At 47.3% G+C, this 13,470-nt stretch overlaps 8 protein-coding genes across 8 annotated transcripts; 5 read left to right on the forward strand and 3 right to left on the reverse strand.

Moving 5' to 3' along the window:
• Positions 1-2,239: 2,239 nt before the first annotated feature.
• On the forward strand, positions 2,240-2,840 carry PPTG_22541 (hypothetical protein; the record flags this gene model as incomplete). The annotated part of the gene is made up of 2 exons (XM_008904784.1): positions 2,240-2,268; positions 2,735-2,840. The coding sequence occupies 2 exons, from the start codon at positions 2,240-2,242 to the stop codon at positions 2,838-2,840; spliced, it is 135 nt and encodes a 44-aa protein (XP_008903032.1).
• A 521-nt stretch (positions 2,841-3,361) lies between these two features.
• On the forward strand, positions 3,362-3,532 carry PPTG_22542 (hypothetical protein; the record flags this gene model as incomplete). The annotated part of the gene is made up of 1 exon (XM_008904785.1): positions 3,362-3,532. One exon carries the CDS (start codon positions 3,362-3,364, stop codon positions 3,530-3,532), a length of 171 nt encoding a protein of 56 aa, XP_008903033.1.
• A 570-nt stretch (positions 3,533-4,102) lies between these two features.
• Positions 4,103-4,630, reverse strand: PPTG_22543 (hypothetical protein; the record flags this gene model as incomplete). Its single annotated transcript, XM_008904786.1, has 1 exon — positions 4,103-4,630. One exon carries the CDS (start codon positions 4,628-4,630, stop codon positions 4,103-4,105), a length of 528 nt encoding a protein of 175 aa, XP_008903034.1.
• Positions 4,631-4,733: 103 nt separating this feature from the next.
• Positions 4,734-7,164, reverse strand: PPTG_09506 (hypothetical protein; the record flags this gene model as incomplete). The annotated part of the gene is made up of 4 exons (XM_008904509.1): positions 4,734-5,257; positions 5,816-5,925; positions 6,525-6,819; positions 6,882-7,164. The coding sequence occupies 4 exons, from the start codon at positions 7,162-7,164 to the stop codon at positions 4,734-4,736; spliced, it is 1,212 nt and encodes a 403-aa protein (XP_008902757.1).
• A 1,875-nt stretch (positions 7,165-9,039) lies between these two features.
• On the forward strand, positions 9,040-9,132 carry PPTG_22544 (hypothetical protein; the record flags this gene model as incomplete). The annotated part of the gene is made up of 1 exon (XM_008904787.1): positions 9,040-9,132. The coding sequence occupies one exon, from the start codon at positions 9,040-9,042 to the stop codon at positions 9,130-9,132; it is 93 nt and encodes a 30-aa protein (XP_008903035.1).
• Positions 9,133-9,659: 527 nt separating this feature from the next.
• Positions 9,660-9,791, forward strand: PPTG_22545 (hypothetical protein; the record flags this gene model as incomplete). The annotated part of the gene is made up of 1 exon (XM_008904788.1): positions 9,660-9,791. One exon carries the CDS (start codon positions 9,660-9,662, stop codon positions 9,789-9,791), a length of 132 nt encoding a protein of 43 aa, XP_008903036.1.
• Positions 9,792-10,633: 842 nt separating this feature from the next.
• On the reverse strand, positions 10,634-11,994 carry PPTG_09507 (hypothetical protein; the record flags this gene model as incomplete). Its single annotated transcript, XM_008904510.1, has 3 exons — positions 10,634-11,078; positions 11,158-11,310; positions 11,372-11,994. The coding sequence occupies 3 exons, from the start codon at positions 11,992-11,994 to the stop codon at positions 10,634-10,636; spliced, it is 1,221 nt and encodes a 406-aa protein (XP_008902758.1).
• Positions 11,995-12,298: 304 nt separating this feature from the next.
• On the forward strand, positions 12,299-12,995 carry PPTG_09508 (hypothetical protein; the record flags this gene model as incomplete). The annotated part of the gene is made up of 2 exons (XM_008904511.1): positions 12,299-12,664; positions 12,765-12,995. The coding sequence occupies 2 exons, from the start codon at positions 12,299-12,301 to the stop codon at positions 12,993-12,995; spliced, it is 597 nt and encodes a 198-aa protein (XP_008902759.1).
• Positions 12,996-13,470: the final 475 nt, after the last annotated feature.

Here is a 13,470-nt window from a genome sequence, read left to right on the forward strand (position 1 = left end):
CATCAGTTCCTGGAACTGATGCGCCGTCGTCACGGCTACTGTTTGTAGCTGGAGTCCCTTCCATATCGGATGCATCAGTTCCTGGAACTGGTGCGTCGCTGTCACAGACCTTTTCTGTGGTTGAAGGTTCTTTCATATATGATGCATCAGTTCCCGGAACTGATGCGTCGTCGTCACAGACCTTTTCTGTGACCGAAAACGCTTCCATACTTAATGTATCGACTCTCTGAGTCGATATCCTCATTGAGGTAGGAACGTGTGTCAAATCTGATTTCTGATTTGGGACAGGCACAACGACTGTTGCAGTCGTTTCGACTTGTGTGTGGGTGCCGGAGACAACAGTGTTGGATGTTGTCTTTACGACGTGATCGAATACACGTCGTAAGATCTTCTACAAACACCCTGTATTTGTACGAGAAGCGCACGCGTACGACGCACTTCACGGCCTTTACGGTGGCACCTGTTGCCAACCGGACCTACAAAACACTTCGAGGTGTTTCAACCTCCTCGAAGTTCAGCATCGATAGACTTTCCAGTCGAACAAAGTTGTTCGACGCACCTGAGCCTACCAAAGGACGAAGAGAGCCTGCTCTCTCGATCTCACCTTCAGGACGACAAGGTTTGGCTTGGGGCTGCAGCCTTTATTGCCGCGTTGTAGACACGCGTGACTGTACTACCAGTAGGGCGCGGGTCGCCCTACTGGTTCCGCGCGTTTTTTTCATCGTACGCGGCGATACCCGGCATCGCCACGTCGGCCCCCGGCCAAGTGCACAATCGCTGTGCACTCACGCGCAAAGTGTCCGGTGTTGTCACATCGGTAACAACGTATCGGACCCCCAGTCGACCAACAGCCGAAGCATTTGAAAGGTCCATAGGCGCCGGACCTACCGCTCTCATTATCGGACGCGCCATCCTTGGCACGTTCGCATGCAGCTTAGCCTGCTTCAGGCTAAACCCCTCTTGCATTGCAGCAGCTTCGAGAGGACTAGGGTACTCTCGGAAGAGATAGGTTTAAGCAGGCCCATCCTTCAAGCCCTTCATGAACGTGACGACCTTAGTCGCCTCGTCGATCGGGTTGGTCACGATGTTCGAGACCAAATACCGCGCACGTTGGGCGTAACCATGAACGTCATGCTGACCTTGCCGCAGGTCGAGGAACCCCGCTCTCGACCGGAACTCATTCTGCGGGGGCTCAAACGCTTGTCTGAGCTCCTACTTAAACACCGCATACGTGCTAAAGCACGTATGATCTGTGAGCCGGCGACCATACGCCCAGCTCCTCGCTCGTCCGCCAAGACATGACATGGCGAACGCGACCTTCGACGGTTCGTCGACAATGCGACGAGCCGTGATGGCAGTGTCTACCTCGACAAGCCATCGGAGAAGAGGTTCTCCCTCTTTCCCCACATAACTGCTCACGTGCACTTTCAATGACTGCACGCGCGGTGTCGTCCCGGACGACGCCGTAGCAGCAGCAGCATCTCGCTGATCCTTCACAATAAACCCCAGATCAACACCGTGTTGCTCTGTCGGCGATAGCGTTCGTAGCATTGTTACTACGGCTGCCTCTCTCCAATGACTGTAGACAGTCTTTGGAGAGCTTCCCACTCTGGATCAGCCAGGTGGGGACAGTCTTCACGCGCAACATTCGTTGCAGACGCACTCGGCTACTCATGGACGGATTACCGTCCATGGGTTGGCTCTCCGCCCCGTGTTCGTATTCCATACGAACTCGTCAGATAGTCGGTCGTTGGACGGACTACAAAGTGCTACCAGGTGTATTGTGTGCCCATTACCTCGGCTTACACTCTAGCGCACGTGTATGAGGAAGCGTAGTTTGCTTAACTTAGATTAACTATACTTACGTCTCGTAAGTATAGATTTACTTAAATAAGAAAGCAAAAGCCGATTTACCGTAAAATTGAGAACTGTTATTTATGTTTATGTTTTATGTTTGGGTTTCCTCCTAAAGTGATATTCTAAATGAAAGGTATTTGCCAACGTGTGGTTGGCAGAATCCTGCTAAGCTAATTGGTTGAAAGAGATCGCCTTTCAACCAATAGGAAGTCTAAATGCACACAGACCAGTGGTCTGTCAAATGTAACCATTGGTGTATCTCACACCAATGTGAAACCCATTGTCGTAATCAAGTGGCTATATGTAGCCACTTGCGTGTAACTCCGTTACACGTGTGGCAAATGGAAAGCTAGAGCTGGGTCTGCTGGAATCCATTGAGAAGATGCGGAAGATGGCCCCACCTATGGAGCCGTAAGCTGCGAAAAGATCTGAAAAGGCCGTGGTTATCCGATTACGAAAGTGAGCACAGATGCTTGCGTTGAATTCGTTGGGGGGGAGGGGGGGGGGTCTGTGAGGTTGGCACTTAATGCGGCAATCGCTCTAGAAGAGTGCCTAGACGCAAGTGCAAATGATGAGCTTCTAGAGGCGCTCATGTTGTCAGTTACCGATGCAGGGAGAGTGATAACTGAAGAACATGGTCACCACTCTGATCAAAGAGAAGTACATCTCGAAGATATAAGATTGCTGTGGTAAATTTGGAGCGTGAGCTGCGTCGCGATCAAGTACCCGTAGCGGTGACAATGCTCGATGTACTTCAAGAACTCCATCTAATGTATCAAGAGAAGACGAAAACTCTTTATCGGAAGAATTGCTAGGCGTAATTGTAAAGTCGTGTGCAATGATGAACTAATTTCTATTATCTGCGTTAATATAACAGGAGCTGCCACCAACTTCGGAATTGCATCATGTCGAGTAACGAACCTGGAGAGCGCCAAGAATTTGAAGATGTGCCTCGGTGGCACACAAAGAAGAAATTCGCATGAAGTCTTGTTCAAATAATCAGTTCATAGTTAGCCTTTTACATATCTAAAGGGAAAAGAGCTTAAATTGTTCTGGAGGTTAAATGGGCTCTTTTTGTTATAGTAATAGGGGGTGTCAGACCTGGTCGTAATCCAAAAATAATCACATGCCATTTCCCTTTTTTGTGCTCAAATTTCGATCAACAACCACATCACAATCACGACACGGTTATGCTCACAAATTTGGATTATTTTTGAAGGTTCGACCCCCCCCCCCTAATAGCAGTATAATACTTCTTCCTTCCGACAACCAGGGATGGTCAAAGATACTGTTTTCAATAAAAATATTAAAATACGTTTATTTAAATATTTAAATATGCTTACTTTTATTTTATCTTTTATTGTACACAAAAAGATTTTTGGCTCCCCCTACGTTCACCAACTATTGGGTAAAAACAGCCTGTAATCCCCCCATTAAGTCTGATTACTCACACGAAGCAGAAACCGGTATGAGAAGAGTATATGTGAAAAAAATCTCGAAATCAATGTACGCTACACGACATGGGGACTCTGTGGACCCTGTGAAATTCCCATTTCCCATTGTGCACCGTGGCGTCCCGACTTCCCCAAACGCGCCCTATGGTTGCCATGTCTGGTCCGTTGCTGCGTCCATTGTTCGCTTCCAGCTTTACCGACAGCGTCTACGGCGTCCGTGACCCGCAATATGGTGCAGCATGTGTCAACGTGATTAACAAGCAAAGTGTTGACCACGATAAGCTCTACGTATATTGGACGGCTTTAGTTGTCGAAAAGGTCAAGCCATATCGTTTCAAATATCTAAGACCTGCATTCATTGACATCCTTCTCTGATATTTTCTCAGGTGTTAGTGCACGCAGATCTTCCTCGTGCTTCGTGTTCATTGCGACCTTCAAATACGTTTCGAACCATTTTATAATGAGAACCCCGCAGTTGTATCCATCGTTCTGCAGCTAAGAAGATGAGTATTTGAACGTAAACTTGAAAGCCGGGTCAATCAACGGTACCACATAATTCTTCATGATCGTTTCAACTTCATCAATGTAGTCAAGTTTCTGTTTTGGGTCGTAGATCCAGATTGAGAAGCTTCGAAAGTCGACAATTGCGCCACACCAATGCAACACGTCCACCAAAATGTACACCGAAAAAAACACACGCCCAATTTCACCACTACTTAGTATATGCTTGTCCGTGTCGATCAGTCTTTTCCCCTCAGCCTCCAGTTCAAAACCGAGAAACACGGAATCCGCTACAAATACTTCAATAACTCCACTCTGTTTGTACCGGTCAGTTGTGCTCGTTGGGTCGCATGTAGTGCAGCTACAAATACACACCCATCACACAGCCAGTTTTCACCCGCAAACCTTGTAAGATCATGAAACTGAACAATTATTTCAGCTATCCGAGTCTTGAATGCAGAAAATATGTTCAGCATTGGCAGCGTAGATAGAATGCTGCGTTGTACATCACTTTCCGGCTTGGATTGAACCCAGCTTGTTAGGCCACGTGTGCTTTTGATTCTTTTCGAGAGATCATGCCATTCCTTCATGGAATCAGTGTCTCTTAGTGCAAAAAATTCCAGCGTCCAAAATATGCACGGCAATTTCACCTGGGGCGGGTGTCCTCTTGTTGACAGTTTGTTCTCGAAACACAGCGTTTTTCCCTGCTGCTGCAGAACTTCAGGGATGACGTAGCGAATGTTCGTTTCAATTTGCAGCTCTTCTCCTGGCCTTTTCAAGCGTGCCTTTGGTCGTTTATATATCGCACCTTTGAACATCGGGGAATGGCTGAAAAGACTGGTTCAATTGCCGGGAGTGACCGATTTTCTTGTCAACATATTCACGAAGAGTGATAAGCTTTTTGTCACCCATAGCTGTCAGCTACTTTGCTAGGGCCTTGGTTTCGTCGAGCTCTTTGAGTGCCTTGGCTTTCTTTTTTGCTTTCTTTTCTTTTGGTCGCTCTGCGGGATTGCTAGCTGGATTCAATTGAACGACCAGATTTTGACTAGCACCAGCATTGACAAAAGCAATATCAAGTCGTCTCCGAGTTGTACGCGGTGTCATTTTGCTGGTGTCAGCTATATCGCTGGCTGCGTTCGTGATATTACAACTAATTCCGGGAGATTTTGGGACTTGTTCACTAGCTTGAAGTGAGTTGGTGACTTCTTCACCAGCAAAAATTGTGACTTTGTTCACCAGCTTCATGAGAAATTGTGACTTGTTTATCAGCTTAAACTTGAAGAGAGCTGGTGGAATCTTCACCAGCTGGAAGAGATTTGGTGACCTGTTCACCAGCTTGGAGAAAGTTGGTGGCTTGTACACCAAGCACGCGGGAATTGGTGATAGGATATCCAAGTGACGAGGCCATCGTGTTTGCGGTGAGGTCAGGAACGTCACCATCGAGCCTTGCAAGTGATTCCAGCTGAGTTAGATAGTTTATCCACTTGTGAAAATTCCTCGATCCTTTATCAGCGATAGCTTCAGCTATTTTCTGGCAAACCGCAATTCCGGTGCGATATTTTTCGTTGTGACCCAAGACACGATCCGACGAAACTTCTACCGTGAATATCGGCGCACTATCTCCAGCTTCATCAGAATCATCATCGTCTTCTTCTTCGGCAATTAGCAATCGCGCAGGAACAGAATTATAAGGGATGGTAGAGCAAGTTCCATCTTGTTGCCGTCACAAATACATGATATGACGACATGGAATCTTGAAGGTACGAAAAAACTGCAGCTGCAGTGACTTTTCTCCACACTGACAGCATACATGACATTCGACTCCGCGCGGGTCAAATATACAACGACGGAGTCGCTTCGTCTTTGGAGATATCATCAGTCAGCTGTCCACTAAGCTTGTATTCGCTTTCTACCAAAGAACAAGCGTGATGGGTGGCCAGCTTCGCCAATACGCACATCTCCTCATCGTAATGCTGGTTATAACGGCAGCCAACTCGTCTTACTTTCGTCCAGTAACCATCTTCCGCGGACTGCTGCAGGAAAAGTATGTCGATGCATTCGTCCATTGCCATGTGCCGATTCAAAATCTGTTTGGCGGCGCCCCAGCTTGCCTCTAGACGGTTATTCGTGTTATTGTCGAGATGAGGAATATCACCACGCTTAAACATGCACCACAAAGCCTTGCAGGCTAACCAATTCTCTTCGAAGTAATCCATGAAACCAGGTCTCTTCCAACACAACTCCTTCAACACTGCGTGGTAGTGATCAAATGATTCTTCAGTCCCAGCACGAACCATTAGTGTCACCAAGTTTTTGATGTGAGTCTACTCAAAGTTTGTAAAACCATAGTTGTTCTTGCTCACCTCTCGTTTAAGGTAGACAATGACATGAAAAGATGACACAGCGCCCGGAAATGCATCCTACAACAGTGCGAGTTCAGTGAAGTCCTTCCAAATGATAATCACTCTGACTTCCATCCAAGTTGAATTGTTTCCTTAAACGCAGACACAGCACACTGCATGTTCGATCTGCTCTCTCCATCAACAAGGGCATGCTGAGCAAACGCACCGCATCCAAACTTATCGGTGATCATGAAGCAAAATAAACAATATCTATAAATGCGCATGACAACATTAGTTGGTGATTATTCAACCAACATACAACAAGTTTGTGATCGGAAAACCAATTATCCGTACTGATTGATTTTTGTACCGTAAGTAGCATCGATACACTGCCTCTGGAAACCTGCGAGCCATTCGCCTCATGAATGCTGTTTGGAAGGTGATACATGATGTCAGACCCGTTTGGTTGTCTCGGAACACTTTGTCAGCATTTCCAGGCCCTTCACTGAAGTCTTTCAGAAGCTGCGAGACCCGCACGTTATCGTCCTGCAACGTGTACGTCCCTTTCCGCATCTTCGCGATAAGGTTCTCCACGTCTTTAGGCAAAATGGGCTTTCCAGATACCTCCTTAAGATATCGCAAAAGCTTCGTCTTCTTTGATCCGCCTGTGTGTTATTAACAACGATTAGATATTCATTCAGAGCTGTAAGCTAAATCAAGACTGTACCTTGTACGAGGTTTTTTACAACGTTCCTCGTGGCTGGAGAGTTGACTTGCCGGGTTTCAGAATACGAATAGTACACATCCTCGCCTACGACGTGATTGTGGCCTGCGTAGTGCGTCGAAACGCGAACCATGAATAGCCCTTCCTTCTCTTTGACCAAATTCGCACTTAGTTTTGCTGGGCACTTGATTGATGGTTTGTCCGCCTCCCATTGCCTCTTGGTTTGAACTGCCAGTCGTATATGCAAATGAAATACATCGCGTAATTGCCCAGAGCTTCGTCCCATAGCTCAGCAGTAGATTTACGTCCCGCGGCCTACTTGGCGCGCGTTCTATTGCGGTCTTTCACAGAAATGGTGGAGCGAATCTTGTGTAGTTGGTGTGTGTCCTGCTGGTAGCTGAAGAAAGCATGGTAATACATTAGAACAGACCGCGCATCAGCTCCATATGTATGACCTCATCACTATCTGTCAAAGGCGTCTTGAAATGCTTCCCGAGATGGAAACACGCCTTGAAACTGGGGGAATTCCTGCACGGGCTCCACGGTTTCCTCATCCTCTCCGCGCTTCTCTTCTTGGACGTCGCCGCAGACATCGTGGTGCTCGATATGGGACGGCCGGCCTTAGTGGAGGGCGGCTTGCTCGGGCGCGGTGAAGGGGGGATTTGAGCGAATGGATGCTGGCCGCTCAGATTTATCAAAATTTTGAATTTTGACATGCAAATACCGATGCCGCCAGTATTCCAGTTTTGCCCCTGCTTTACTCAAAAATAGTTAGTGAACGTAGCCACTTCCAAGATTTTTATGCGATAACGTGTTTATACAGATATGGTCGAAGTACTGCTCCATATCGATTAATGACCCCAACTTAAGCCCTATGGTAGAGGGCATTTGGTGGACCAAGTGACAGCGTCTCTTGATCTTTTGCGGATGTATACGGGATCGCTAGACGCTGCGCGACACTGCTGCAGCTCTCCATAAAGTATTGCAACGCGCACAGCCACCGCCACGCTCACATTGATGTAGCGGTCACTATATAGAGAGCGGGACTTGTAATAGAGGTGGTTCAAACCATATAATTCTGAAATACAACTGTTTCAGGTACACCTACCACATCAACAAATATTAAAAGATATTTTTAGGAGCGTCCAGGTTTCTAAAATTTGAAAACCCGGGCAGATCTGAACTTTACTGGCGAAAACACTACAAAAAACTTGCGTCTAGTGTCCCCTTTCTACACCGAATGTCCGGATTTAGAGAAACTATGTGAACAATCCTTGTTAGTTTTTCCACGCATTCGGGTCGTTCTTAACACCCTGTTGCGCGGTTGCGTGCTCTACTAAACATACAGCGAAAAATTTAAAAACTATTCACGCAACCTTTGATTCTTATCGCACATATGCCGTAGCGCGTCAAATATAAAGATAAATACTGTCATTTTTTGCAAACACCAGAATCTGAGAACGTGGATGGAATACTGGTACGCATCAGGACACCAGTTTCAATGGAAACTGGCAACGTCGGTTCGTATTTCTCAGATCACTATCCAGCTGTGGGGGTGAACATGCTGGCGATGTGTGATCACCTTAGCAGATGCATTTTCATGTGTGTTGCAGCACAAATGACGTCTGGGCTCCAGTAAAATTACTGTTGCTATACTTGTAGAGAAACTACCAATTGGAAAGTATTATCGGAGACAATATGTACATACCGAGTGAGCATTTGATCACTCCTTTTTTGGGGGTCACATCAAGAGAATCCTCACTACGACGCCTACTACTTCTACATCTACAAGTTCTCTGTACGCGAGGGGTGCGCGGCTTGCCAAAGCTTCACACTTTCCTCGTGACTGTCCACGTGCTTCCGGGCCTGGTTGTCTTACATGGAACAAAGTGCTTTGTGATGTCTTCATATTTTGGTCTGTCTTTTGGTCTACTCTATTTTGTGCGTCCTATTTCGGAATATGTCCATCACTGTTTGGACCTTTTACCGCCTGGTGTTCCGAAGCTCGATGCTCCATAGATTCTCTCTGCGTCCGGGGGTGGGGACTAGGGCGTAAAAAGGCTACCGGGGCCCGGGAGCTAAGAATCGTCAATTCAATAGAATTACGGAGTCATACAGCGTAAAGCTAGCCATTAATAACCACTACAAGAATGGGACGAGTATGTCAGCCATCATGGACATTTTCTACCCGCGGCTCACAGGCACCCAACGAGAGACAAATAGAATTGCAGTGTACCTTAAGGAGAAGAAATGAGTCCATATTGAACACCAATACGATACAGTTGACGGACAAGCTGCTCGTAGGGTCCGCCTCCTCGGTGCTGCGACAGTGTTGTTGGCGCGATCAGCGGAAGAGGTGGTATTTTTGGTCTACACGCTTGGTGATGAAGGCGTGCCAGTTTTCCGCCTTCTTGGGGTTCTCCTGGACGCAAGACCTCGCTGCTTGGTTTATTAACGCAGTTTTAGACCAGGTGATACGCCTAGGTGGTTCCTTTGATGGCAATCTCAAGAAGGCAGTTTGGAACCGCGTCGTCCGAGATTTTAACAACGGCATCCCCACGGACCAAACACGAGACTGCAAACAACTTCAAAATAAAATGGCTGAATTGAAAAAGAAGTACCGTGTCTACTCTGCAATGAAATCAAACAGCGGATTTGGTTGGGACCCCTCCGCCGACATGTCCACAGCTCCAGACTCAGTTTCATCACCGTCCACCCCCAAGCAAGGGAGTTCAGGACAAGACTTTTATTCATGTAAATGGAGCTGAATACAATCATATCATGGTCATGCAGACCAAGGCGCTAGCGGTAGGGAAAGAGGCCGGCGTGCCTAAGTCTGTGTTCTCGGCTATGTACACTTTTAGGAGAGGGTTCATCTGTCGCCATGCGCTGTCCTGCCGTCGCAACATCTGAAAGGTCCCGATCGCTCCTCCAGAAGCCCAAGCCATTGATGTGACTTTCAAAGATCAAGTTACGGTGAAATGCAAGAGCTCGTTGTCGATCGAGTCGTGGAAACAAGGAGAAATACCGTTTAAGTAAAATGCTAGTGGTAGACTCCGATGGTACAAAACTTCTGCCATTAGAAGTTGCAAAAGCTACACCGTCAAAGAGAACCGAGACGAACAACGACAATATCCGTGTCCGACAAGGGATTGGTGTTTATATTTTGAAGGATGTGAAGGAGCTCCTAGAACAAAGGATGTGATTGTATACGGTAATATCAAGTGATGGTGGGACGAAAAGCTTTTCGTCTTCTTGCGGAACATCATTTCGGTGCCCGAGAAGACACGTCTAAGCTGATTCGGTTGATATAGGATGCTCTAAGCGCGCACCGGATGGCTGACATGAAGTCGTGTGCGGAGAGACTCAACGTGATGCTCATGACTGTGCCACGAGGCCGTACAGCCGTTTGTCAGCCTGTTGACATTAGCGGGATTGCGCCTCTGAAGTCTCGGTTGCATTCTAGATGGATCGGTAGATTGAAAGCGCAGCTGGCGGCGCCAAGAGCTGAAGGGGAAAAGTTCACATTAGAGAGTTTTTTGCATCCTTTGCTGCTCCATTCCCATACGTTTTCTATGGTGAGGGTATGTTTTTTTCGGAGCGATGTTTCGCACTTTTTTCATTCCCAAACGTATTTCCTGTCAAATTGCATGTCATGTACTTCCTCTGGCCGAAAATAATCGTAGGTATGCCATATGACGATGTAAGGGCTAAGATCTAATGTGATTACGGATTTGTATCGTGTTGAGCGGGTATTAGTTTTCACCAAAGAGAAGAACGCTGCCACGATCTCCACTCTGCAGCGCTCTGATAGCGTGCTTGTATAACTCGAGCTCACATGTCAGAACCCTTGGCAGACAGTTGGCTCTACGCAGCTTGGCCTTGGCCATATGTGGCAGCTTGTACTGATTTCCTCCATCTTCCTTCAGAATGCAGAGCATACAGCTCTGAAGAGTCAAGAAAATGTCGTCTAAAGTGTCCGCGCTCATCGTTTTGTACGCGTCGTCGACTGCATCGATCAGATCCGTGATCTTGTAGATAGGAATCCGATATTGTAACGACTGCATTGATGCAAACAGACCCAGGTCCAACACGTTCAAGTCGGGCGAGTTGGGAGGCTGGAAGATTAGGCGGATCGACCAGCCCAGCTGCGAGGATGTCGGGGTCCAACGGCGAGATATGAGGCTTAGCGTTATCTTGCTGTATGAAAATTGTGCCTCGTCGCTGTCGTCTAGGCCACTGGGTTTTAATTACTGGAAATACATGACAAAGCAAAAACCTTTTGTACACCTTCCGATCAATGCTCTCAATGTTGCGCGTGCATATAGTACCTTTCGGTCTATACTGGCTAGACCGCTGGGCGACGTATTTCTCGGTTAATGCCCAGATGCCGATCTTGCCGTTCCATCTGCATTTGCGATGGAAGTCGTATCTAGAAAACAAATGTTGGGGGTCAATTATAAAGTAGCAAAATATAATGTACTGCAGGTTACGTCGGTCTCGCCACGGCAGCGAGAAACATGGTCTTCGGGATGAAGTTCTTGCGCTTGCGGTTCCGTTGCGGAGGCAATTCTTCATCAAGCATGTACGTGCGCTTGTTTGTATCTTGGTTGAACCATTTCTCATCTATATGAACGACATTCTCCATGCTTTGGAATTCATGGCTCTCGTCGTCGATATAGCTGAGAACGTGCTCCACCCTCATGTGCTTGTTCTGGGCTGTTAGGAAAGGCTTGATTCGGGTCGAACTGCGGTGCAAGCGGCCCTCCTTGAGCATGGCAGTCACTAAGTGCCGCGTGATGCCAGCGGCGATCGCTGTGTGTCGAACAACAAGGCGCTCTTCAACGGGAACCTGGGCCAACTTTCGGGCAATTTCATCGCGGTATGTTGGCATCCTTCCTGACTTGCTCTTGATCCTGCTTCGCCAGTCACCTCCGCTGATGCCATGCGTACACGTACGTGTGTACTGGGCCCACAGGCGCCCAGCAGCAGTCGCATCACAGCCAAAATTCCTCGCAACTTCTGCCTTTGCTCCGTGCTTTAATTTCCCCCTTCTAACGCGCGTCAGAAGATCGTCGATTATTGCACGGTGCTCGTGATCAGTAAGGTTTAGCATGATAGAGAGATCGCGGACTAAATGAGATTCCTGTGGCCGTGACGGGTGCCCCCAAAAATGAATGGCTGGAAACGCCAGCTTCTCAGAGCCATTACTACTGAACTACGGCTCCGATCGTGCCAAATCGAGTATTGTCCAATAACCTAAGTGACAAGGATCATTTTAAGCCAATCAGCACGGCAATTGAGCAGACATTGAGAAAGTTATGGCCAACGTTTTACAAACCTGCCATCATTCCCGGACAGAGGAAGTAATAAGGAAGGGTCTGGATGTATTACACCATCCACTCACTCTATCACTCACAATGGCCGCTGACGAGCTTGTTTTGCTGTGCGCGATCCTCGACGATGCCGGATGCAACGTTGTCATGCCTCTAGTAATTGCAGCGCTATATAACCCTCCAGCCGAATGTACAGTCGTGCCCAACATCCGCTTCTGTCTTGCATCTACGGCAGATGCCGATGCTGCGTTCGACTTTCGTTTTGATGTTGAGAGCATTATGTCTATGGCATCGCTTTTCAAGTTGTCCGACCGGTTATCACGGGACATCGCAGCAGCGTGCACAAAACAGAAGCTCTGTGCACATTATTACATCGACTTAGCTATCCTAAGCGCCTTGTGGATATGCGGGACGTTTGGGAGATCGGAGGGTGCGTTTACTCGGGTGGTGGTACAAAACTACGAACGTTTTTTTTTACTTTTATTTTACTAACCTTTTGCTAGTGGGCTGGTAGTTTTCAAAATATAAAGATACACTTTACTTTAACAAGCAAATTTTTCAAAGTCGAACCGCTGAATATGCTGATGCCATCCAGCGTAAGGAATCTCCTATGAAGAGCAATTTCAGTTTTATAGATGGAACGAAGAACGCAGTTTGTCGTCCCTCCCCACGCCCTATCGGAATTGAGAATTTACAGCGACAAGTTCACTCGGGCCACAAGCGCATTCACAGTCTAAACTATCAATGCATCACTACACCTGATGGGTTGTCGCTTCATTGAAGGGGGGGGCAGTTGAACGGGTGGCGCCACGATGTCACGTTGCTTCGTGAAAGTCAAGCTTTGGAATATTTCAAGTAGAAACAAGAATTATTGGATGGTTTTCTGTCTACGGTGACTCTGCTTATGGTGTGTCACGCTACACTATCTCTGTATTACGTGGAGAGAGCACGTCGCAGACAGATAAAGCAGTTAATAGTGCGATGAGTTCAGTTCGAGAGAGTATGGAATGATCATTTGGGTGATTGAAGACACTTTGGGCGTACATTGATTTAAAGAAGTTTACCAAGATAAGAATAAGTCCTGTGGGCAAGAACGTCATGATTGCGATGTTAACGACTAAATGCCATTGTAGCTATTATTGTCGTTTCCAGCCAAATCTCCATAATCGGATCTATTCGCGACCCTTGGCCCGAATCGCGCAGCAATCGCGCCGGTGAAGATCCCCACAGCTTCTATACGACTCAGCGGTCTCCGA

The sequence above is a fragment of the Phytophthora parasitica genome (genome assembly GCF_000247585.1).
Source record: "Phytophthora parasitica INRA-310 unplaced genomic scaffold supercont2.18, whole genome shotgun sequence".
Classification (NCBI taxonomy): domain Eukaryota; phylum Oomycota; class Peronosporomycetes; order Peronosporales; family Peronosporaceae; genus Phytophthora; species Phytophthora nicotianae.